The sequence below is a fragment of the Pogoniulus pusillus genome, chromosome 4, assembly GCF_015220805.1.
Source record: "Pogoniulus pusillus isolate bPogPus1 chromosome 4, bPogPus1.pri, whole genome shotgun sequence".
In the NCBI taxonomy this organism is placed as follows: Eukaryota; Metazoa; Chordata; class Aves; order Piciformes; family Lybiidae; genus Pogoniulus; species Pogoniulus pusillus.
Window position 1 is genome coordinate 16,748,957 of NC_087267.1, and position 26,969 is coordinate 16,775,925.

Consider the following 26,969-nt stretch of genomic DNA (forward strand, 5'->3'; position numbering starts at 1 on the left):
GAATTGTCAGGGCTGTTCAGTGTGTTTATCGATTACGTGGATGGCAGCATTGAGTGTACCCTCAACAAGTTTGCTGATGATACAAAACTGGGGGGTGGCTGACAGCCTCTCAGGCTGTGCTGCCGTCTGATGAGATCTGGACAGGCTGGAAAGCTGGGCAAAGGCAAACCTCGTAAATTTCAATGAGGACAAGTCCTGCACCTGCAGAGGAATAACAACAGGCACTAGGACAGGTCGGGGGCTGCTCTTCTGGAAAGCAGCTCCATGGAGAAAGACCTTGGAGTCCTGGTGGGCAGCAAGTTCTGCATGAGACAGCAATGTGCCATTGTGGCCAAGAGAGCCAATGGCATCCTTGGGTGCATCAAGAAAAGTGTGTCCAGAAGGTCTAGGGAGGTTCTTCTCTCCTTCTACTAGAATATTGTATGAAATGTTGGGTTCCCCAGTTCAAGAAAGAGAGGGACCTGATAGAGAGACTCCAAAGGAGAGCCACAAGGATGATTAGAGGACTTAAGCATCTCCCCTGTGAAGAGAGGGATAGAGCCCTGGGACTGTTTAGTCTAGAGAAGAGAAGACTTAGAGGGGATCTGATCAATGTCTATAAATATCTGAAGGATGAATGTTATAGAATCAACCAGGTTGGAAGAGATCTCCAAGATTATCCAGTCCAACCTAGCACCCAGCCCTATCCAATCAACTAGACCATGGCACTAAGTGCCCCATCCAGTCTTCTCTTGAAGACCTCCAGGGACGGTGCCTCCACCACCTCCCTGGGCAGCCCATTCCAATGGGAAATCACTCTCTCTGTGAAGAACTTCCTCCTAATATCCAGCCTATACCTACCCTGTCAAGTCAAGGGGGCCAATTAGTGGTGCACAGTAATAAGACAAGGAGCAATCAATAAAAACTTGAATGTGGAAGGTTTCACCTCAACTTCAGGAGAAACTTCTTTACAGTGAGGGTGACAGAGCACTGGAACAGGCTGCCCACAAAGTTCTGGAGTCTTCTTCTCTGGAGACTTTCAAAACATACCTGGATACATTCCTGTTTGGACTATCCTAGGGGATACTGCTTTTGGCAGGGGGGTTGAACTGGGTGATCTCTGGAGGTCCCTTCTGACCTCTAATATTCTGTGATTCTGTGACCTCAAGAATCATCTAACTCCAACCTGCTGCCATGGAGGTGATTCAGTTGTACCAACAGCATGGCATCAGTATTAAATAGCGGCACTCACCATTTATGTATAACACACATGGTTATATAAAGTTGCAGCCCTCTAAAAGTTTCTTTTGCACAAGGCTTTAAATATGCATCAGTTCAGCCATCACCTGACATGGTGTGAGGTTGATTTGTGTTGATCTGTGCTAAGCCATGCTGCAGCAAATTTATGCTATCTAGCTTTCATGTCCCCAGTGTTGCTACTCTATGGATGCCCCTTAGACTGGCCAAACTACTTAGTTTCAGAAATACTCCTTTCCCTGGGCAGTATTTGAAGTCAGCTCCACAAGCTAGTCTGTCTCTTCCATGGATCATACAAAGTTCTGCTGAGGGAGGAACAGCCCATTTGATTCCCTCCCAGCAGTGTCCTTTGGAGGAGATGTGAATGGCCTGCATGGCCTCAGCCCAAAGATAACATCTGCTGAGAGCTTTGGCACCCCATGAAGAAGAGAGGAGGCTTCGGACCTCCTGAGAATGCCTTTCTGCTTTGTTCTTTCCTTGAAACTTAAGATAACACATACACACACAAGTAAAAAAATGAAGAGTGGGGAGGGAGAAGGTGGAAATGGGCTTCTTTCTTTGCTAAAAGTGAGCAGTGGCAGCCCTCTCCGACAGATGTGGGTGATTTGTCATTGCTTGCTGCCCACTGCACAACATTTCAGATGAGGCTTTTCTTGCCTCAGGAGGAAGGAGAGGACTGAAGCAAATCAGTCCTTCTCCCTCTTTGTAGTCTGTGCAAGCATGTATTTGCAGGCTGGCAGCCCAGGCTCTCTTGGCTGCAGAGCCAGTGTGTATGTAGAAGGAAGATAATGATATTAACTGGGAGTCTATGGGGAAGGTTTCTTCACAACTTATTTATCAGGTGACGTCTTGTACAGCTGTCATCTGGTTTTACATCATTCCCAATCTGTGCAATTGGGAGCCACTTCTTTACAGGCTGTGGACAGCCATCCAGCTGGCTGTGGATGTGCTCCCAGACCAAAAATTGCCCTTGCATCTGCTTCCTTAGTGCTGACAAGGTCCTTCTGATTTCAAACATTCAAAGTCCACAGCTGAGCTGTCAAGCTAACCCTGAAGATGTCAGATAGATAGGGCACTGTTATAGGTTTAATTTTCTTGCTCATTATTTCAGGTTTTCATTCAAATATAAATATCCCGAAGTTTACTAAAAAGAATTTTGCTCTTTCCTATCAAAGCAATGAGAGGGAGGGGGAAAATCCGTATTGAGATGCTGCTAAATAATTCAGAAAAGAAAAACCAGAAATCCTTAATCTCTGTTGGCAAGAAAACTTCTCCAAGGTCCATGTTTGTAAGTGAACATTTTGCTTCAAGACCCTGTGATTTCTCTGTAGGTACCTTCTTTATATTTTCATTTTTTCTTAACTCTTCTTTGATTCTTGTCTTTTGCAGGTCATGAAAACATACCATATGTATCATGCAGAGAGCATCAGTGCAGAAAGCAAACTGAAGGAGGCAGAGAAGCAAGAAGAAAAACAGATTGGGAGATCAGGAGACCCTGTGTTCCATATTCGACTAGAAGACAGGCACCAGAGACGGAGCTCTGTGAAAAAGATTGAGAAAATGAAGGAAAAAGTAAATACTCCCTTTTTTTAAAAGCTTCATTTGAAGTAAAATCGGTGCATTTCTGCATAATATTAGACAGAGAAGTCCAGTGGGGAAACAAAATTAAATAGTATACATAATAAACTAGCAGTGGATTATAGATGACTTAACTGGAGTTCAGAGAGGGGAATACTTTATTCCCAATGTAATTTTTACTATATGCTTTGTCCCGTTTGAAACAAAACACCAAGTTAGCACATTTGTTATACGTGTAACAGGCTGGCAACTTATATTCATTCTTGTTAACAGAAATGTGTGCTTGGATTTGTTACCATTTTTGATATATACCAAAAATGAAGCAATTCAAATACGCTAACGCAGAGTCGTTTTTTCCTAGCGTCAAGCGAAATATTCTGAGAACAAGCTGAAATCTATTAAGGCTCGTAATGAATACCTGCTCACCCTTGAAGCAACCAATGCTTCTGTTTTCAAGTATTACATTCATGACCTTTCGGATTTAATTGATGTAAGTATTGGCACATTTGAGTCGGTGTCTGTTCTGTTCAGGAAGAATCTTCTTGTTTTATTTTCAGAGGGAGTGTGCTTAGTCCTGTGGGTTGCCTACAATAAGCTTATCATTTATAATATTGTATGATTCTGTCAACTGATTTTTCTCTTTGACTTTCAGAAAATAAAATTCCAATAAAATCATAGAATCATGGAGGTGTCAGAGCTGGAAGGGACCCCAAGGATCATTTAGCTCTGACCCCCCTGTCACAGGCAGGGACACTTAACACTAGATCAGTGTGCTCAGAGCCACATCCAGCCTGGCCTTAAAAACATCAGTGATGAGGCTTCTACTATCTCTATGGGCAACCTGTTCCAGTGTCTCACCACCCTTGTGGTGAAGAACTTCCAAATATCCAGTCTGAATCTACCCACTTCTAGTTTTGCTGAGCCCATTCCTTTACAGTTAGAACATTGTTTTCTCTCGACGCGGCAAGAGAAGGTATGACAGGACTAACACAAAATAAGTAAACATTACCATTTTGTACTATAAAAGGATTGCTGAAGTGTGTTTTTTACACAGTAATCTTTTTAAATGGGCATTTTAACTCAAAATAAGACATTTCCTCTGTGTCTTCAAAATGATTGTTTCATTCATTTAGTATTAGATCAAACACACTGCTTTTTATTATTTCATGTAGTTCACTGTCGTGGTTTTTAAAGAGAGACAACAGAAATTAAACTCTCAAATCAAATTGGAGAGAAAATACAGAATTATATTTAGAGGGAGAAATACAGAGATAGATATTACAAAGCAATTTCCCCATCCATAGCAAACCCCACTGAATTTTTCCCCATCCCAAAAAACCTAAATCTACAATCCCCAGTGCTTCAATCCTCCCCCCGCCCCCAGTGCCTCCACCATCCAAAGAGGCCTACTGCTTACATGTTCTTCCCAATACATTGGCTCCCCACACACACAGGGCAGGAGAAGGAGGAAAGGAGAGTGAACTGACCTTGTTGTGAGTCTATAAAGAGATAGCAGAATTATGGGATTGAAAAACAATCTTCTAGTCCCCAGAAAAAAAAATTTTAACCCTATAGCCTCAACCTGGGACATTCACAAAACAGACTCAACCCATCTTGTACTCTATACTGTCAACAAGAGTTGTTACTGACTTTCATTAGATTACTTAAGTCATGTGACAAGCTCAGTGCCCAACCTCATTCTCCTAGGACTTTCACTCATACTAACATTTGGTCTCCAGAATTTGTGTTATTGACATTTTTGGATCATCCCACACTTGATTATGTCTAACTCTTTCCATAAGTTGACCACATATCTGATAGAGAAAGTTTGGAAGCAGCAAACATAAGCTCAAGAGTATTCATTCACTAGTAGTGTAATGTTGCATCTTCAAGTCAGTGGGTACACCTCTGTGGCCTGTATGAAATGGTAGATGATCAATTATGCTTTCTACTGCACCAATAGCATTTGTTATTTGCAACAAGAAGTACTGTTCACATGGAGTAATTTTTGATGGGATGGCCATCACAAAGATAAACCAGTTAAGCTCTGGTTTTTGTAATATAGTTTAAATTAGTACAACATTTGACAGGAGCATTCTAATTTCTGCTGTCTGGAGAAGCTAAGCTTGATAGAAAATGGGAAAAATGCTTTCTTCAGATGAATGGACTGAAATAGCTTCATATACTCTTTATTGTATGTGTTCTAAGCATTGAAAGCCACTTTTCTGTGACATTTCTTTTTTCCAGTAATTTATTTTGTGCAACTTCTTCATTTTCTCTTTCAACTTTTTTTATCTCCAAATAGTTCTGCTCCTTTTTTTCTTCTTCTTTATAATAAGAGATGGTAGGATTTTTTTATGTGCTTTCAGTACTTCTTGATGTCTGTTCTCAATGTCTCGTTTTCCTCTTTCCTACTCACTATTGCATGTCTTTTCTGATTTCTTCTGGTTTATTCTGCTGTATATTGCCCCTTTCTAATCTACACCCATGCACCTGCATATCCTACTCCACCCACCTGGCCTGCCCAGGTAATGAAAACCTTTACCAAGATCTCAACAGACAGATGATCAGGGCAGAAAACTAAGAACAAACAACACACCTCCTGGGGTACCACTGAAATGAGAAATTGTCCCTGTCTAATGAATGATTTTCCTGATACTGCATAAAGGATGATAGATTTTTAGTTATAGTTAGGGCTTGTCTGATAAATGTGAACTTCATAAGTTCTTCACTGCTGTAAAAAAGGAAGGGTATCTTTCCCTCTATTCCCAGCACCCTTGCCACTTCAGAAGCTGGAAGAGGCTCGTTTGCTCTTCTCTCCTGTCTTTCCTTGGAGATCACGCTTGCTTATTTGCTCTTCTCTCCTGCCTTTCCTTGGAGATCACACTTGCTTGTGTTTCCTGTGTCTGTTTCTACTTGGTCAGAAGTTTCTCAGGTTGGAAAATGCTCCTAATTCTTAACCATTTCATCAACATCCGCAAAGGCTGCCATAGCAGTGAAAGCTGAGGGGAGAAACCACAGGTCTAGAGCTTCACAAGGAACTGCAGGGGATGAAGTGTGAATTTCTGTGCATACAAACACCAAGACAACATTCTTTGAAGTTAGTGTATGTAAAGACATTTACCCCACTGTAAAGACGTTTACCCCACCACCAAGACTAGAGCTTTCTAACTGCAAGTTTTTAATATTCTGCAGCATTTAGTAGTGCAGAAAAACGATGCCTACTTTGAGTGGCTATTTCCAAGCCATGCACCAACCTAGACAGTAACATTCCTTTGGAACATGGCTGTAGCAATTACTCCTCCCTAAGGAATTTAATTGGAAAGTCTAGCTGCCCTTTGCATCGCTGCTTTGTAAGAGCAGGCTGTAAACATGTGCAACCACAGTTTGCTTCAGAGCCAATTTGATTCGATTGTGAGCCTGTTTCAATGAAGTGTCTTTCAGACATTTGCATTTCATCAGAATGTGCTGTGAAAGCATTGGTGTCTATCTAGACAGTGTTTACTACTTGACAAAGGAAACGATTTTTGTAAGTGCGAGAGCCTTGGCAAGATTGTGAGGTTGTATCATTGGAATGTGAGACATGCTTCCCACTGGCCAAATGTTGCAGCAGTTCAGACTATCTCATCCTGTAAATCTGTACATGTAATGGTACGAATCAGAGTTCTCAAAGCAGCGGTGGCAGTTTCATTCTTTGCTCTCTCTACTTTGTTCCCCTCTGCCTGCCTGCCTGGTTCCATGCTTGCCTAGCTCTCTGCCTGTACAAAAGGGGATTACTTCTCCTCCATGTGTGGAGTTGACATGGAAGGGATTTAGATCTCCCCAAGCTGTTGGTGTTGCCCATAACAAAATGTTTTTCTATATTACTAAAAAATATGTATGATAAAAATAGGACAAACATATGACTGTATGCGGTGATCAGCTCAATACACTTTATTTTAACAAGATTGGGAAGGTTTGTGGGCTTTAGGGTTTTTTTTGCTAAATAGTCATAGTTTTCTCATTTGGATTCCATTGCAACTTGATTTGTGAGGCTTACATGGAAAAATCCTAAATTGCAGTTCCTCAGCTGAACTCAGCCTGAACTGTTGAACTTCTTCAGTTCATTAACAAAGCTCAGAGCTTCTGACTTAAAAAGATGATGTGTTGTTCATCTTAAGCTCTTGTGATAAAAGCAAGATAAAAATATTGCTGGAGTCTGAGCTGGATGTTTTAATGCGTTTAGTGTGCTGGGGCTAGCATTTGCAAAGAAGTAGAGCGATAAACAGTATTTGATATGCACAGTGTATGTCTGTGCTCTGCATAATGTGCAAGAGGAATTTGGATTTTCTGTGCAGTGTTTCTTCTCTACTGCCTTGTATAGTGAAATCTAGTTCAAGTGAAGGTCATGAGTAGGTTTTTTCCTTTCCTCTGTAAAAAGTAGTGAAAATTACTTTTTATCTGAAGTAAATGTTTTATCTTAACTAGAAATTACTTTTTTAAAAGATTATAGTTTTCAAAGGAGCAACAGAGTATTCATCTCTGCTAATCTGACTTACTGCCCAGCATCTATGCTTATGTTACATACTTGTATTTGAAGATTTATTATATTTATTTGGGTATAAAAAGAAGGTAGGGACATTTAGAGACCAACCATGAACTCATGATCTTAAGGTAAATGCTAGGGAATGGTGATCAGAACAACCTGACTCTAGTTCTGCTGCTGGAATGAATAAAATATTCATGTGTTGATCTTTCTTAGAGTGGAGTTTCTGAATCTAATTGCAGTCTGTGTGCTTTGGATGGTTAAGAAGTTAGGGAACATTTAGCTATTATGAACTTCATTTATTCTGTAAAGGTTCTTAGTGAATCATTCATTGAACGGAGTTTAAAACTAGGCTAGAGTGTGCAGTCTTTTATTACGTAAGTTCTCCTCAATTTACTATGTGCAGCCAAACTCTTTTGATTTGAGTGTTGATGTCTGTGTAACAGGATTATCAGCAAGTGACATACTCAGAGGTTAAAGCATTTTTTAAATTAATTTCTCTGTCCACTTGCATTAGACTTTTAATATTACTTCTAAAATGAAACAAAGAGCAGCTCACTTGGTTGGTTGATGCTGTGTGCTAAGCACTGCAGTTTATTTTGTTCAAGCCTAAATATACTCCAGGGAGCAATAAAGATAGTAAATACCCTTGAGACTGCTACAGTTTTAATTCCGAATTAGAGTAAAATGCAAATTACAAAATTAATTTTTCACACACATGCCAGAAATGCAATAAAACTCATAGTCTATGACTTCATTCTCTCATTTCTCATCTTCATGTCTTACTGCACCGACATCGCATCTCTCTGGCCCATAGATTGATAGTAGATCTCATCAGCCATCCAAGATGTAACCTTGGTGTGCTGATTAATGAACCTCAAGAACTCATTTTTATTTTGGCTAGCAGTGTGATTGCTCCCTTGAACTTTCCAAAACTTTCTACATTTTGTTTTCCTGAGAATCATGTCTATGTGCATTTGTGTGGGGGGGTATCTGCATACTTAGGTGCTGCTGTCCAACACCAGAAAGAATGGGGACAGAGTGACTGGAGAGTGGTCAGATAGAAAGAGACCTGAGGATACTGGTTGACTGCTGAACATGAGCCAGCAGTGTGCCCACGTGGCCAAGAAGGCCAATGGCATCCTGGCCTGTATCAGGAATAGTGTGGCCAGCAGGACCAGGGAAGTCATTCTGTCCCTGTACTCAGCACTGGTTAGACCACACCTTGAGTCCTGTGTCCAGATATGGGCTCCTCAATTTAAGAAACATGCTGAGATGCTGGAATGTGTCCAGAGAATGGCACCACAACTGATGAGGGGGCTGGAGCACAGACCTGTGAGCAGTGGATGAGGGAGCTGGGGGTGTTTAGCCTGGAGAAGAGGAGGCTCAGGGGTGACCTTATTGCTCTCTACAACTACTTGAAAGGAGGTTGTAGCCTGGTAGCTACAACCTTGTCAACCTTCCCAAGCAACCAGTGATAGAACAAGAGAACACAGTCTCAAGCTGTGCCAGAGCAGGTTTAGGCTGGATTTTAGGAAGAAGTTCTCCACAGGAAGAGTGATTGACATTGGAAATGCTGCCTGTGGAGGTGGTGGAGTCTCTGTCCCTGGAAGTGTTTAAAAAGAGACTGGATGTGGCACTTGTTGCCATGGTTTAGTTGATTAAATGGTGTCAGGTGATAGATTGGACTTGATGATCTCAAAGGTCTTTTCCAACCTGATGATTTTTGTGATTCTGTGATTGGTAATTTTTTTTCCAAGCATGATCAGACAGGATGTGGTGAGGGCAGCAGTTTTGCCTTAGAATTTTAGTCTTATTAATGAACAAAGTGCCATCTCTGTTATCAGCAGTGCTTTCTAAACCATCAGTAGTACTAGCAGATTAAAAAGATACTCTTCTTTCTGAGTAGCCATGAGCTGATACTATGACAAAGCCATTCCTTGGTTGAAATTATTTTTGTCTCCAAATTTTGGAGAAAGTGAGTTGTAGTCTGGCAGAAGTAAGAGTTGTGATATCTAATGAGTGTTTATTTTTGCTTTTTGAAGTTAAATTTACTTACACAAATTCCATTTTTACATAAATCATTGTTGCAAAATTCCTAATTCATGCATTTAGAATTCCATTCAAGGAGCCACTTGTGCTTCAGGTACTGGATTTTAGTCCCTGTTTGCTCTGCAGAAATTTGCATTTCAAATAAGTCACAGAATCACAGAATGCTAGGGGATGAAAAGGACCTCCAAAGCTCATCCCATCCAACACTCCTACCAGAGCAGAATTACCTATACCAGATTACACAGGAACACATCCAGGTGGGTTTTGGTTATCTCCAGAGAGGGAGACTTCACAACCCCTGGGCAGCCTGTTCCAGTGTTCTGTCACCCTCATAGTGCAAACATTGTTCTTCATGTTTCCATGGAGCTTCCTGTGCCTCAGCTTTCACCTATTGCCCCTTGTCCTGTCATTATACCTTTGTCTAGCAGATTGTCCTACTGTGCTTGAAGAATCCCTCTGCTTGTCTGGAAGCTCTAGTTGTTACCCTGTTCAGCTGCCATCACCTGCAAAAGGTGGCCATGGTGATAGCTGTTGAGGAGGTTTAGGGTTAAACAGTGAAGTTCTTGGTACTATCACAGCATAAAGGCTGCAACCTTATATTCCAGCTAGCAGAAAAGCTTTATCAGAAACCTACACAGCTCTAACTGTAAATTGTAAGTTTTCTTTTAATACTCATGTTAATCTAGAGGCAAAACTCAGTCTCTAGATGCCTGTAGTTTTGTGACACGTGGATAGTTGGCCATGCTAAACCTGGTGTCACCCTCTATTTCTCATTTCCTCTCAATATAATCTTTCGTGAGGTCTCTCTGAAACTAGTGCACATGAAATAAACCAGCTGTCCAGATCCACTTTTTTATCAGCACTTTTAGTCTGTCTCTTTCATCTAAGATAGTGAATTAAATATGAGATTGGATTTGACACAGAACAAGAGAAAAACACCAAGAGACTCTTCCTTTTAGAAACAATATTTTTTGGGCTGGAGGTCTTTGAAATATGGATGTGATTTAGTATAAAAGTTGAGTGGCTCTTTTGGTAAGTGTAACATGAGTTTCCATTCTATAAGTGCAAAAGAGAGAGGTTAACCTATGTGTATTTGATTGAACATGACAACTTTTTTCCATTTTCTTTAAATAGTCCAGGAACTGGTTTTTGGGTTGTCATTGCCCCACTGCAGTAAGTACCTGCAGTATTCACTGAACTTGAAAGCTTAATCATTCTGGAAGCTTTGTTGTGGGTGAAACAGCCTTCTGTTGTCAGATTGCAGAGCAGTTTGGTCAGTGGTCACTAGTGCACCTGATGCAAAGTGTGAGGGGCTTCATTCTCTTCCTGCACACAGGTATGGAAAACAGGTTGAAAACTTTGTCTTTTCAAATAAAAGCAAAGGGAAGGGGACATGACCCTGTGAGTCCTCAGGCTTTGCAATAGCTGTGAGGGAGGTAGACATACAAATGTAGCCTACAATGGACTGAAATTCAAACTGCTTTTTTACTCAAGTGTATCACTTAACTTGCAAGTCACAGAATCACAGACTTGTCAGGGTTGGAAAGGACCTCAAGGATCATCTAGCTTCAACCCTCCTGTCATGATCAGGGACACCTCACACTACATCAGGTTGCTCAGAGCCACATCCAGCCTGGCTTTAAAAACATCCAGGGAGGGGGTTTCTACCACCTCCCTGAACAACCTCCTTCCAGTATCTCACCACCCTGATGGTGAAGAACTTCTCCCTGAAGTCTTATCTAAATCTCCACTCCTCTAGCTCAGATCCATTCCCCCCAGTCCTATCACTGTCTGACACCCTAAAAAGTCCCTCACTAGCTTTCTTGTAGTCCCCCTTCAGATATTGGAAGGTGACAATAAGATCTTCTTGGAGCCTTCTTTTCTTCAAACAGAACAGTCCCAACTCTCTTAGCCTGTCCTTGTAGGAGAGGTGCTTCAGCCCTCTGATCATCCTCGTGGCCCTTCTCTGGACACGTTCCAGCATCTCCATACCTTTCTTGTAGGAGAGGCTCCAGAACTGGACACAGTACTCCAGATGGAGTCTCACAATAGCAGTGTAGAGGGGGACAGTCACCTCCCTCGACCTGCTGGCCACACTTCTTTTGATGCAGCCCAGGATACAGTTGGCTTTCTGGGCTGCAAGTGAACGCTGGCAGCTCATATTGAGCTTCTTATCCACCAGCACCCCCAAGTCCTTTTCTTGAGGGCTGCTCTCAAGTCAGTCACTGCCCTGCCTGTATCAGTGCCTGAGATTGCCCCAACCCAAATGCAGGACCTTGCACTTGCTCTTGTTGAACCTCATGAGGTTGTCTTTCAGGAAGAAATGATTTTTAGCTGTAGATGGGCACCCAGGACAGGTGGGAGCTGAGGGATGCCCTTATGCAAAGTGCTCCCTGACTGCCCTAACCAGGCATTGGCCTCTGACTGTCTAAGTAAAGAACGTTGCTCTGTATGCAACTGTTAGTCCCACTACTGGCGTGGCAGACAGGTTTGCCATGTATCTACCATTACCTGGAAGCTCACTGAGCAGAAGCTGAGAATATGGGGAAAAAATTAAGGAAATAATTTGATACATTACTTCTGTGACATTTAAAAATACATTCAGCTGTTCCTCTAAAATATTAACCAGTCATGAATAATGCAAACTGAGAACATTTAAAATTCAAGAACAAACACAACTTTATGTTCTACCAATGAGGCTTCAGTTACATTAGAGTGTTACTCTCACTCCTGGCAGGGAGGGGGAAAGACATAAATTATGACCTTCTGTACTTAGCAGCACAATCTACATTTCTAGCACCATCTGAACATGGGAAATACAGTGTTTGTAAGTAAATAAATTGTCATTTTCAAGGGCAAGGCTGTTAAACCATACTTGTTACATTAAAAAACACGTTGGATGGGTCACTAATGCTAGACAGTCATGGGATTTTTTTAGGCACAGATGTAGTAAGCAGGAATTGCTTCGTTTTCAGTCTGGTATGGAATGTACATAGATGGTAGTTATGTCAGCGTGAGCTTAAGGAGATGATCCGAGGCTTACATACAACAATAATACTGAAAAGCCTGCCTGTGTATGGAGTTCCAGACCTTTGCTGTGGAAGTACAGCAACACTCCTCTGTATTTGATCAACAAGTGCAAATACGTTGCCATACACTCATATTTGATCTCTTTTCTACAACTGTCTTTCAGTCTTTCCAAGAGAATAAGGATACTAAATACTTACTGTCCTGACCCTAGTATTGTATTTTCATTTAGAATGTGTTTTGGAAATACTTAAAAACCAGAAGAATATCAAGACAGATTTTAGTGATCACTTGTGGATTGGGATACTGGAATGGTGTTCCTCCTTTTTAATTTGTTTTCTTTCCCATTTATTGTGTTTTCAGTGTTGTGATCTTGGATACCATGCTAGTCTGAACAGAGCCCTAAGAACTTACCTTTCTGCAGAGTATAACCTTGAAACTTCCAGGCATGAGGGCTTAGACATCATTGAAAATGCAGTTGACAGCTTGGAGCCACGAAGTGACAAGCAGAGGTTCATGGAAATGTATCCCACCGCTTTTTGCCCACCAATGAAATTTGAGTTCCAATCTCATATGGGTGATGAGGTCTGTATCCCCCTGGTGTCTTTTTCTAAGGCAGACAGATTATCCCTTTGTACAAAGTCTGGTAAAAGCTCTTATGGCAACCAGTGTGCAAGCCGATGAGCCATGATGCATTGCAAACTGGCAGCACTGTTCTGAGTTTCTTCAGACTTCTCAAGTAAAAACTGTTAAGTGTTACTGCATTATGTATTACTCAAAATGATATTGCTGTGAATTTGCTGGCCAACTTGCCCAGCACCAGTCCTAGTAGTGGCTTGATGTCTTCACTACCTGTCTCACCCGTAAAAGAGCTTGTGAGTGCTATTTGAGAGCAGCTGCAGTGCTTCTCCAAATTGTGCACACTCAAATGCAGCCTTTTCCCCTTCTTCCTTCCTCATGCTGTCATCTGGAGATTTCAGGCCTAGAAAGTATCCCAGATGGGCCTTGTCCTGCTACAGCAAAGGCCCCTAGCAAAGCAAAATGCAGAATCATCTGTCTTTTATCTGAAGGCAACTCCAGGGTTTGCATTTCTGTATCACACAATGTTAGGGGCTGGAAGTGACCTCCAAAGATAATCCAGTCCAACCCCCCTGCCGGCACAGGATCACCTATACCAGATCACACAGGGATGCATCCAGGCAGGTTTTTAGTATTTCCAAAGAGGGAGACTCCACAGCTCCCCTGGGCAGCCTGTTCCAGTATTTGCTCACCCTCAGAGTGAAAAAAATCTTTCTTGTGTTTCCATGGAGTTTCCTATGCCTCGATTCCGTATGATAGAGAAGCAACGCAAAGCAGCCATATAGCAAGGCTATGCTCTGTAGTCACAGAATGCAGTATGTAGTTCTATGTTTTGTGACACAAAAGTATTTTAGATTTAGATGGGCACATTCTGTTGTCTGCTTTAATAGGTTTTAATAGCTTTGGCAGGAATTCACCTGGTTTTAAGGAGAGCAACCAAAGACTATGAAGTCTTTGTGGGTTTTATTTCTTGCATGTCACAGCTCTTTTTGATTCTTTGTTAGGTTTGTCAGGTCACTGCCCAACAGCCTGTGCAAGCAGAGCTTATGCTTAGATATCAGCAGCTACAGTCACGACTGGCCACACTCAAAATTGAAAATGAGGAGGTAAGTTCTGTGCCTACAAGGGCAATGCAATGAACATTATTTTCAAGAAGGTGTAGTGTTTTCTATCTTGTCAGAATCCTGTAAGTGACCCTGAAATGGCTTCAATATATATGAATGGGTTTAATTTAAAAATCAAACACTGGGAAATATGCTATAAGGTAGGTCCTTGTCTGCTTTATAGAGGTTGGATGTTCCATTTTCTACTCATCCATACATTCACATTGCAAAGTTCTGAGCTTTTTCAAATACTTCAGTGAAAACTTGCTGAAGCACTTATTTTCAGAGTTCTGTGTCAGAAAGCCACTGAGCACAGTTACTGTTTTCTGTCACTACCCTCTGTCCAGTCCCCAGATTTCTACTTTTGAAGTACCAAGGAGTTTCTACTATCTTTTGTGGTAGTTAAGTCAAAATCTCTTGTCAGCTACAGCTATTTATGAGTACTGAATGCCTGTGATCAGAATGGGTCACCTAGTGAAATACAACAGCTTGTTTTCTTAAAATGCAGCAAAGCTATGCTGGTTCACCTTTTGTGGTGGTTTGGGTGTGTCCCCCCCCCCTCCCCCCCCACTTTTAAAATCACCCAGACTAGACTCAGCTGGCTCTGGGAATATAAATGAAGCTATTTTATTTACAGCTAGCACAATATACAAGCAGATGTTTACAGTACATACAGTTATAGACAGAAATATACAAGGTAAAAGGTAATACAGAAGCACAACTCCCCTCCCAGAAACCTGAGTCCCCAGGAGGGGCTCTCAACCACCCCTGCACCTTCCCCCTGCCCCTCTCAACCTTACCCCAGTCCTAAAGAAGAACAGAGGTTCAGCCAAGAGGTTAAGAAGCAAAGGTGAGTGGAAGGTGAGGTTAGGGAGCTGCAGCTCAGTCAGAAACCCAAGGCAGAGTGAGTGAAAATGGCGAGAGTGTTATCTAATGTTTTCATTTCTCCTTCCCAAACTCCTTTGCGAGACTCTGAGGGAAGTGGATATCACCATTGTTTTCCTTTCACAGCCTGTAATCTACTTTTTCTCACCAAAACATTCTAGCTTTCTTCAAACTAGCACACCTTTGCTTGCTCTGACAGCATAAAGAGGCCTCCCAGTGGGTATAAATTGCACCTTTATCCAATTTAAAGCAGTGCTGGAAGCCCCCAGTTTAAATGAGAATCTGTTGCTACATTAAAACATAGGGATCATTTCTTGTGTATTTTGGATAAGTTTTCAGGATTCCATTTCTTCTCATTCTGTGTTATGTGCTGAATGCTTAGGATGAGCTATTAGTATCCATTAGATGTGTACAGCAGTCTTGAAAAAAATCCCTTTTGACTTCAGAAAATATCTCAAGGTAACAAAGACAAAAAGAAAGGCAAAAGATTATTTCTTTCATAGAATCATATTGTAGTAGAATCAGCCAGGCTGGAAGAGACCTCCAAGATCAGCCAGTCCAACCTAGCACCCAGCCCTGACCATTCAACTAGACCATGGCACCAAGTGCCTCATCCAGGCTTTTCTTGAACACCTCCAGGGACGGTGACTCCACCACCTCCCTGAGCAGCCCATTCCAATGGGAAATCACTCTCTCTGGGAAGTTCAGTAAAGTGCAAGAGCATAGAAGAAAAAACTGTGTTAGCAGGCACAAAAGGGATGTTTGCCTACACTGGAGATATGTGTACAAGTGTGCATGATTCAGTTAAGACTATTTCAAAGCAATACTGGGAGGTAAATTACATTCTTGTGAATTCTGCCTGTTATGTTATTGCTTTGAAAAAACTCTGCATCCCCTTTCCCATGGCCTGGTTTCTGTTATGAGCAACTGAGCTCTTCATAGCTCATAGAGAGTGCTGTGAGACTGGTGTAAATTGTTCTTTCTTCAACCCCTTCCTCCAGCTGTGTATTCCACTTCTACAATCTAAACATCACTGTGCTCCACACCATAGTGCTCTGAAGAGCAGTGCCACGGATTTTTTTCTTGGAAGAACATGTTCTGTCAGCCAGGTCCTTGAATATACACGTTCCGCCTAACATGCTGACCACACATGGGAGAGCTGACCTTTCAGAGAAGATCATCTCTGTTGCCTGTTGTTCCAGATTTGGAACCATAATCAGAGAAAACATCCAGTTGGAAGAGACCTCAAAGATTATCCAGTCCAGCCTTTGACACAGTTTAGAGTCAATCTTAAACCATGTCCCTAAATGCCGGGTTTACACACTGCTTAAACACCTCCAAGGGATAGCAACTCCACCACCACCCTGGGCAGACCATTCCAGTGTTTGAGAACCCTCTCTGTGAAGATATATTTCCTAGCATCCATCCTGAACCTCCCCTGGTGCAGCTTGGAACCATTTCCTCAATCCTGTTGCTTGTCACCAAGGAGAAGAGATTACCTCATCGCTCCAACCTCCCTTCAGGGAATTGTAGAGGGCATTGAGGTCTCCCCTCAGCTGCTTCAGGTCTTCAGACCAAACACCTGCAGCTCCATCAGACACTCTTCACATGCCAGGTGCTTCAGGTCCTTCACCAGCCTCGTTGCCCTTCTCTGGAGATGCTCCAGCATCTCAATGTCCTAGTAGTGATAGGCTCAGAACAGAACATGGTACTTGAGGAGTGCCCTCCCTAGTGCAAGGAATCAAATCACATCCCATTTTTATGGTAATTTCAGGAAACAACTGCTTGCTGGCTGTCAACACGAGTGTACCTTTGTGTTTGTAGACTCTGCTGTGGTAAAACAGAGAAGTAGACAGGAAACCTAATCACCTTGTTTTTCCCTTACATTGGTATTTGTTACAATACATCTGATCTTTCATGTTCATTCACCAGTTTGTTCAGGGGAGTGTGCCAAAGCATTGTTTTGAGTAATCATCTTCCCTTCTTAAGCTGTTCTGGTAGGCATTTATCTTTCTGTTTGGTAAATCATGCTTTTTAACACCAGGTTAAGAAAACAACAGAGGCTACCCTGCAGACAATACAAGATATGGTCACTATTGAAGACTATGATGTGTCAGAGTGTTTCCAACACAGTCGTTCAACGGAGTCTGTGAAGTCAACAGTCTCTGAGACATACCTGAGTAAGCCCAGCATTGCAAAAAGAAGAGCTAACCAGCAGGAAACGGAGCAGTTCTATTTTATGGTATGTTGGCTGCTTGCTCATTCATGTGATACAGACCACACACCAGAAGTCAACACTATGCAGAAGTTCCTGGAATTTATGTCCTATTCATAGTTAATAGATGGATCTGTATCTCTACAGAAATTCAGAGAATACCTGGAAGGTAGTAATCTCATCACAAAACTTCAAGCAAAACATGACTTGCTGCAGAGGACACTGGGAGAAGGTAAATATCACACAATAAACTGAAAAGCAATTCCAGGCTGTGCAGTGAACCTGCAGAAATGCCAAAGATATGCAGGAAAAACAACTACAAAACTTAAGAGTTTAACTGTCCATGGATGTGATTTTTACCAGTTAACAGTTTTGGTGCAATGGTAAGAGACTGATTTTTATCTCTTTGACAAATATTTATTTGCACTGCACAGACATTCAGACAAGTGACTGCATTTTGGAAATGGAACTGGTGAATGAAAAATCTTGCATCTGAAAGGAGAGGTGACACAGTCAGTGCAGGGTGATTTAAGAGCTATGACACATTTATTGTTTCTACTTCCTAATTTCTGTTGATTCGAGATTTCATGATGAGTTGTGGGAAGGTGATGTTTTTTTTCAGCATACAAAATGACCCAGTGTGCATCTCTTACAATGGACTCACTGGCACAATATTTTTGACATATGGACATGAAGAGAAGGCTCTGAGGAGAACTTATTGCAGCCTTCCAACATGTGAAGGGAGGCCACAAGAAAGTCAGTGAGGGACTGTTTAGGATGTCAGTTAGTGATAGGACTAGGGGGAATGGATCCAAGCTAGAGGAGGGTGGATTCAGATTGGATGTTAGGAAGAAGCTCATCACCATGAGGATGGTGAGACACTGGAACAGTTGCCCAGGGAAGTGGTGGTACCTTCATCCCTGGAAGCTTTTAAAGCCAGGCTGGATGTGTCTCTGAGCAGCCTGATGTAGTGTGGGGTGTTGGAGCTAGATGATTCTTGAGATCCCTTCCAGCCCTGACAAATCTGTGATTCCGTGAATGTATTTCTTGCAACCTAACAACTCAGTGGAGCATTTAGGAAAGGTAAAAGGTGCAGTCCCCATCTCACTAATGCCAGTAGCTAGATTTACAGACTTAATTTATCACTGTGTTTCTACTAAGTATTTGCACATGGAATGAAAATTAATGAATAACTCTGTTTATGTTGATTATCATTTTTACATATAGAATCATTGCATTAGCAAACAAATATTATTGTACTACACATTATGGTAGCAGAGAATTGTCCTGAATACTCCTTCACAATTTTAAAAATACTTCTTAAAATATAAACCAAGTCAGCAGATGTCCATGATCAAAAGAAGGAAAGCAGAATTAAGGCTTAGAATCCTGGTCAAAAACTTTTCCATGGGACAGCAATGTGCCTGTGTGGCCAAGAAGGCTAAGGGTATGCTGAGGTGTATTAAGAGTCAAATCAAGGGACGTTCTCCTCCCTCTTTACTCTGCCCTAATGAGACCTCACCTAGAATATTGCATCCAGTTCTGGGACCCTGTCATGGTTTTTAAAGAGAGCCCACAGAAATTAAGCTCTTGTATTGGATTAAAAACCACAGTATTATATTTGGAGAGATACAGAAAAGAAATTACAGAAGCAGATACAACAGTCGTGGCGAAGCCCCTTGGATTTTCCCCCAGCCCAAAACTATAATCCCCAGTGCTCCAATTCCTCCCTCCCCCATGCCTCCACCATCCATAGGCCCAAACACAAGCCTCTGGAGGCCCCTACACGGTCCTGCTGCTTACATGTGTGTCAGGTAAAGTGCCTCCCGCTCGACACAGGGCAGGAGGGGGAGGAAAGGAGAACGAGCTGGCCTTGCCCTGAGTTTATAAAGAGATAGCACAATTATGGGGTTGAATAACAGTCTTCTAGTCCCCAGGAGATTTTTTTCCCTATAGTTCTCAACCTGGGACAGACCCAGTTCAAGAGGGACAGGGATCTACTTGAGAGAGTCCAGTGGAGGGTTACAAGGATGATGAAGGGACTGGAGCACTGCCTGATGAGGAGAGGCTGAGAGACCTGGGGCTATTTAGTCTGGAGAGGAGAAGACTGAGAGGAGAATCTCATAAATGGATATAAATAGATGGGGGCTGGGTGTCAGGAAGGAAGGGACAGCCTCTGCTCACTTGTGCCCTGTGACAGGACAAGGGGCAATGGATGTAAACTACAGCACAGGAAGTTCAGTCTGGAGAAGAGGAGGCTCTGAGGTGACCTTCTTGTGGCCTTTCAGTATCTCAAGGGGGTCTACAGAAAAGCTGGGGAGGGACTTTTTAGGCTATCAGAGAGTGACAGGAATAGGGGGAATGGAGCAAAGCTGGAGATGGGTAGGTTCAGAATGGATGTGAGGAGGAAGTTCTTCAGCATGAGAGTGGTGGGAGCCTGGACTGGGTTGCCCAGGGAGGTGGTTGAGGCCCCATCCCTGGAGGTGTTTAAGGCCAGACCGGATGAGGCTCTGGCCAGCCTGATCTAGGGTAGGGTGTCCCTGCCTATAGCAGGGGGGTTGGAACTGGCTGATCCTTGTGGTCCCTTCCAACCCTGACTGATTCTATGATTATAGAGGAAGAACTTCTTTACTGTAAGGGTGACAGACCACTGGCCCAGGTTCTCCATAGAGATTGTGGAGTCTACTTCTCTGGACACTTTCAAGCTCCATCCGGATGAATTTCTGTGCACTAGGTTCTATGGTCCTGTTCTGGCAAGGGGCTTGGACTCAGTGATCTATAGAGGTACCTTCTGCGCCCTAACATCCTGAAATCCTGTAAGGCATTAATGAATCAGGCACTATGCACAGTTCCAGCGCACCCCTTACCAGCCCTCCCAGCAGGCACTTCCTCATGGACCAAGGGGAAAAGGAGAATCATCACTCTGCAAGCCGTAAGGTGTAGTCACACAGAGTGTTACAGACTCAACAGGAAGTGAATAACACTGCAAAAAGTAAAAAATCCTCTCCTGAAGGTTAAACATAAATTGAAGTTCAAACTCAAGAAAAGAAACTTAGTCTCTAAAGAGTGTCTATAAGGGATGTGCCAAAAGTCTGTTGTTAATCAGATGTCTTCTTGTTTCTAATACAAAAGCCAGATCTCTAAATTCAGTTGTGGAGGTGCCTAAAGACCTATTAACATTTCAGTGGCTGTGACCCAAACAAAGCCCCTGTCTAGGGAGTGACTGAGGTTGGAGGTAGGAATTAAACAGGGGGGTTGTGAAAGACTGGACTGTAGTTGTTTGTTATCTGGTTTTAGACAGATTATCTTCTCTCTCATGGAAATTTTCATTTAACGTGGTGGGGCTTTTTTTGAACGTGTGCATTATTCATGCAAAGCAGCATGCAGCTGATGTTAGTCAGAAAAAGAGAAAAAATGTCCTTCAGAGGTTCACAGAAAATGCATTTGGAAAAATGAAATGAAAGTTTGTTATTTGGAAGCAAAATAAAATGCATGAGGAGCAAGATAAAAGGCAACAGAATCTGTTGCCTAATGCATGTTGAAAAGAAATAAGAAATGTATGAAAGGAAATCCATAGAAAAACTCCTCAGCAGGGTGACCTAAGTGATAAATTGCTGTCAGGCTCCAGGGCATTCTGCCATGCTTGGACGTGCTTGGACCTTTCTGTTCAAAGAGTTCCCTTTTCACCCATCAGCTGTAACCCTGAGCAGCTAATCTGTGTGACTCAAAGCATTTTTGCATCATCATAGCATAGTGTGTACAAACAGTACCCCAAATGTGCACACCCACATTCAAAGCTGATACTTGGAGAAAAGGTTCTTTATTACTGGTTAAAAAGCTCAGGTTACTCCACTTCTATTCAGTCATGTCCTACATTACAGTGCACAAGCCTTGCAAGGATGACCTGGATTCAGTTCATTTCTTGAATGGAGATGGTTGTAAGGGTAGAATTACTGTGGAATTAAAAACATTATTGCTGTAGCTAGTAGAGAAATGAGTTTGTAGAAAGTTAACTGCTCCCCTGCGTCACTCAAGCTGCCTTTCATGCTGGTTTTAATGTCACCAACACACCAGACAAATAATACAAGGTGCTATATTAAGTAATGCAGAGGAGAATGGGGGGAAAAGGAGAGGATTGTCTGAATTGAAGAAAGATGTTGAGATACTCAAACATGTCCAGAGAAGGTCAACAAAGCTGGTGAGGGGGCTGGAGCACAGCCCTGTGAGGAGCAGCTGAGGGAGCTGGCGTTGTTCAACCTGGAGAAAAGGAGGCTCAGGGGGAACTTTATTGCTCTCTACAACTACCCAAAAGGAAGTTGTGGCCAGATGGGGATTGATCTCTTTTCTCAGACAACCAGTGACAGAACAAGAGGACACAGCCTCAAGCTGTGCCAGGGCAGATTTAGGCTGGATGTTAGGAAAAAAATTCTTCATGGAAGGAGTGATTGGCCATTGGAATGGGCTGCCCAGGGAGGTGGTGGGGTCACCATCCCTGGAGGTGTTTAAAAGGAGACTGGATGAGGTACTTAGTGCAATGGTGTAGTTAATTAGATGAGGTTAGGTGATGATCTAGAAGGTCTTTTCCGACCTGATTGATTCTGTGAACTGCAAGTTTTCCTTTGGCATCCTCTTTCTTTTATTCAGACTTGTACAGTGTAAGGATTGAGGCTGAATAAATCCAGATTCTAGACTGCTGTCCACAGTTTTGACAGCATTTGGTTTCTATTCCAGTTCATCACTTGCTTGCTACAGTCTGTTGCTCTTTATGGACACAGCAGATATATATTCATGATTGGCACAAGGGAGATTGCTTCATCTAAATGCTCTGTGCTCAGCCTGTGTCTACAAATTTGGAAAAATGGATGAGAAATACTCAAGTGAAATTGGTACTAAACACAGGAAGCACGCTGATACACATTAATTTTGACCCAAGTCTTACCTATTGAATGAACAAAGCAAAGGGAAACGCAAGAAAGAGAATAAGCAGTTGTCAAAGAAATAGGTTTTGCCCTAATCCATTGAATGTCAGACAGATATGTGTTTAAAACCCCCTAGAGTCAGGATTTGTAACATCTTTTGTTTTACTAGTATTATTAGGATTCTTAGTCTCAATGAAATTTTACTCCTTACATGAGAAAGGAGAAGTCCCTGGCTTACCCTTCTTCCATCATAGGTTGTTTTGCATACTCTTTCATCCCTCTTTTTCACCTCTCTTCAATCAGCACAAACAATCTTTACATCTCTTATTAGTGATGGATGTTTTTCCCAGAGTTCATTCATTTTACCACCTTGTGCAGCTCCCCACTCTTTTGGTACTGCAAAATACATTTTCAGATGGAGGCTGTGGTAGTTTGAGGCTGGGTGCTTTTAAGAACCATGAAGTTGAAGACCTCCAGAGGTCCAGAGTGTTCAGGAGGTGGACGGGAGAGTGAATTACATTCCTGTAAGTGCTGCATCCCTATAAAACTGGCTGCAGAGTCACTTTCCTTGCCTTCTCCCTGCCTCTCTCCTCCTGGGAGGAGGCACAGGCTTTTATCTCATATGGGGGAAGCCTTGACAATGTTGCCACTTAGGCCTGGAGATGTCACATTGAATTTTAACTACGTGACAGTGTTGTGGTGTGGGGGAGAGAGGCAGTGGTGGTTGTGAGGTGCCAAGGGCTGCATTTGAAGGCCTGGTTTTGTTGGCCTAGGAAACAAGGATGTTTGTGAAAGCTTTGGCTTAATGGCTGCTGCGTTAAGCCCAGACTGTGGATGTTGTGTATTTTATCTGTTTCTGTACTGTGTATGTAGTTGTGAGTAGCATTTCACAGAATCACGGAAGGTTAGGGGCTGGAAGGGACCTCCAGAAGTCATCCAGTGCAACCCCCCTGCCGGAGCAGGGGAATGCATTCCTCGCACAGGAGTGCATCTAGGCAGGTTCTGAATATCTCCAGAGAAAGAGACTCCCCAATCCCCCTGGACAACCTGTTCCAGTGTTCTGTCACCCTTGCAGGGAAAAATCTTTCCTCATGTTTCCTGTGCCTCAACTTCCACCCGTTACCCCTTGTCCTGGCATTGGGCATCACCAAGCAGAGCCTGATTCTATCCTCTGGCCGCTCACCCTTTACATATTTGTAAGCATTCCTGAGGTCCCCCTCTCAGTCTCCTCCTCTCCAAGCTAAAGAGCCCCAGCTCCCTCAGTCTTTCCCCATCAGGAAGATGTTCCACTACATCATTTATGTGGCTCTCTGCACTGGACTCGTTCAAGCAGTTTCCTGAGGTCCTTAGAATCAACCAGGTTGGAAGAGATGTCCAAGGTCATCCAATCCAAGAAGCCCTTGAACTGAGTGACTCAGAATTGGACACAATCTTCCAAATGCAGCCATTCCATTTAAACTTTCCAATCCTATCCAATGCTTTGTGTGAGCATTTTCCTTTACCCTTTGTGGAAGAGGTAAAAGAGCATCTGTTTTGCTCTAAGACAAGAATTTCCTTACTGTGCAGCATTTCAGGTGCACCTGGCCGTTGCACATAATACCACGTTTTGCATGTCACTGTTTTTCATTCTCTCTGCAGTCTGACAAGCTTTTTTGATGCCACTTTTGAATGAGCAGTTCACTTAGACCTAGCCCAAGTGATACTCAGAGTGATTTTCACAGTCAGTACAATTACCTGTTGTTCTTTGAGGCCCATAGATATTTAATTCTGTCTTCCCTAATATCTTACTTGAACCTGTCAATACTGAATTATATTTGCTGTTGTCTGTCTTGTTCCTTAACACTGTTAATCCCCTCTGAAGGGTCTCACAGTTCCATCAGGACTTGTTACAAAAGCATTTCAGTCATCAGCAGGTTATTTTGCCTCTTTAGCTGCTGTAATCTCCCTGAGACATTGGTATGTGTATTATGTAGTACACAAATGATCCTAGTGGGAAGGCTTCAGTAAATAATGGTTACACTTCTGTCATGATGAGGGAAGATCATTTCATTCCACTCAGTTTTCCTTCTCTTCACTGGTTTCTGATCAACAAAAATATTTTGCCAGTCAATCCATGGCTGTTTAGTTGCTTTATTTGCCTCTTGTGGAGAAACTTACCCAGGAGCCTTTGAAAGTATAAGTAAATTAGTTCAACTGCTTCTCCTCTATCCACTATTTTAGTGACATGTTCAAAGAATTCTAATAAATTAATAGGGCACAGTCTCCATTTGGGAAAACTGGGCTGGTTGGAACTTATACCATGACCTTTATACAGGCTCATTATTTTGCTTTTAATTATTATGAGCTGATATGGTGCACATGCCTGATTTACTGGTCTGTTATTCTGCACAGGTTACCTAGGAACCTTTCTTGAATACAGTATTTGCGTCTTTACAGTTCCTGCAGTTTTCTGTGGCATTTCCCAATGGTAGTGTTGTAGGTTTTTTTCCCTGCAATACACAGCTGAAAGAGAGGAAGCAGACTTTCAATAACAAAACATTGGTGCCTAGAGCTCTGTATTTTCAGCACTGCACAGGTTTAGGCACAGTGAGAGATGTAATCTAATCTCAGTGCAGCTCTATTTCCATGCTGATACAGCCACTGAAACAGATGAGCGCAAGCAACAGATACTGTTTGGAGTTCTACTTCAATTTATTTACAGTATGAGGTGACTCTTTAATCTGTGGGCAGGCTTCTTAAAAGTTGTTTCATAACATGGGTTGATTTTAAGTTGTAACTGCGGAGATCCTAGGTAATTATACTTCACAGAGTCACAGACTATTAGAGGTTGGAAGGGACCTCCAGAGACCATTGAGCCCAACCCCCCTGCCAAAGCAGGATCACCTAGGGTAGTCATTGCCCTGTTTGTTACATAATTGTTTATCTTTTGCTGATAAAGGTAGGGTTTAAATTAATTTGTCAAGTGTAATTTAGATGCAGGAACAAAATCTTCATAAGCTCTAAAATGATTGCTTTCTATTTGTTCTACTCTTTTAGGTCACAGGGCTGAATACATGACAACAAGGTAAGATATTTTATTTACTTTGATTTCAATGTGCAAATGTAATAAAATATTAGAAGTTACAATTTCAGCAGAAGTTTGTATGGCTGTATAGCATTATTGTTGCCCTTGTCACATAAATTGTGTGATCTGACATCCAGCATTTCTGTTTCTGCATACTAATGGATAAATGACCAGACTCTCTTCATCTTCTTCGTTCTTCAGAGCTGCTTAGGCCACTGTCAAGGGTGGTACAAGCTGGGGACATCCTTACAAATACTTGTGAACTGCACATCAAATTTGAAAGTTGCAGGAGACTTTTTGATGCTAAAAAAGAAGTACTTTCCAGTTGCTAGAGATAATGTACCTCTCGGGGGTTTGTTTAATTTCAGTAGGATATATGATTCAGAATAACCCAATTCAGAGATGAATTTAGGGGATATTCTGCATCTTTAATAACCTACCTGAGGACAGGAATAACTGCCTCTCCCAGCATCCATATGTTTAATACTTAAATGGGTCTATCTGTTCACAAAGGAGGAAGGATACGGTGTTAGATTTCCCTGCTTTGTGCAGCAGGTACATTTTCAGCTGCGTAATACCACACCTGCGACACTGCCTCCAGACATGAACACAGATGAGTTCTGCAGCCTGCAGGGAGCAGTGGCAACTGTTCGAATTTCCAGCTGCCACTTTTGTGTATTGCTGTTGGGCACTCTCCCCATCCTGATGACAGCAAGAACATCCAGCCCAGCTTTCCTGCCTTCAAACTTCCCTTCCCTTTTCATGTCAACTCTCATCATTGAATGTTTTGGGGGTTTTTATTAAAATACAAAAAGAAAGGAGCCTTGACCTTCCAGCTAAGAAGTATGGTTCAGTTCTCTCTGCCCTTGCTGGACCAATTGGTTTTGTATATTTTCCCTACCTGCTTTTCATATTCCTGGGGACATCTCTACAGACTTCAGGTCACCTTTCTCCCACTACTCCATGGTCTACTTTAGCTCTTTAAAGTTGGGCTTGCTCTCTTATGCAACCCCAGATGAAAAGTGGTGGCAAATCAGAGCATTCTTCCAATTACTGGTGGTGATTCTGAGATCCATGCCTTTAACTGTGCCCCCAGATGCTACCAGGAATGCATGGAGGTCAGCAAGCTTATATCTAATGAGAAAAATGTTCTTTTTTGACTCCAAAGCAGGTGACTTATCAGGTTCACATCGTCCTAAGTTCCCTGCTGTGTAAGCAGCTGAAAGATGATGAATTTAGGCATTGATTGTGCCTTATGAAAGTTGGGGATCAACTGGAAGCCACCAAACCTGTCTTCTCACAGCTGGTCACTTAGAAACTCTGAAAGAATAAGGCCTGCCCATTCATTTCTCAGAGCCATTTCCACCTCCGGCTGGGACCTGTCTGGTGCCCTAAGGTTCAGTTAAGTTTCCAGGCTGTAAGACACACAGATGGAAATGTTCTTCAAGGTCAAGCTTAAACTGAAGAAAGGAAGCAGATAGTACCCAAACAGACCAAAGGCCCCATCACTTAATGTTCCACATGTTATTATTCCTCTCTGTTTCTGATAAAACATTTGGGTTTTTGCAAATTCCTGAGAAAAAAAGACAGCAACTTTGGAGTGCTGGTTCAGGGGAAGTAGGAAAGCTGTTGGCAGGTAGCGTGCCCTGACATTCACAAAATAGGCTGTGACATGGAGAACAATATTTATTTCCTGTGATGTCTTTCACTTGTAGTCATTGCATTTGCACACATTTTGCAGACCGAAGTTTTGTGTGTTCTTCCTTTTCTTTTTATTGTCTTATGC

At 42.3% G+C, this 26,969-nt stretch overlaps 1 protein-coding gene across 3 annotated transcripts in view; it reads left to right on the forward strand.

The window, feature by feature from the left end:
• SRGAP1 (SLIT-ROBO Rho GTPase activating protein 1) overlaps positions 1-26,969 on the forward strand; it is a 173,733-nt gene that overhangs the window by 106,969 nt on the left and 39,795 nt on the right. For all 3 annotated transcript variants that reach the window (XM_064142249.1, XM_064142250.1, XM_064142251.1), the window contains exons 5-11: positions 2,626-2,808; positions 3,176-3,304; positions 12,782-13,003; positions 14,002-14,103; positions 17,030-17,227; positions 17,348-17,432; positions 25,156-25,183. In XM_064142249.1, coding sequence (XP_063998319.1) covers positions 2,626-2,808; positions 3,176-3,304; positions 12,782-13,003; positions 14,002-14,103; positions 17,030-17,227; positions 17,348-17,432; positions 25,156-25,183 — 947 coding nt within the window. The remainder of the gene's footprint in view (positions 1-2,625; positions 2,809-3,175; positions 3,305-12,781; positions 13,004-14,001; positions 14,104-17,029; positions 17,228-17,347; positions 17,433-25,155; positions 25,184-26,969) is intronic.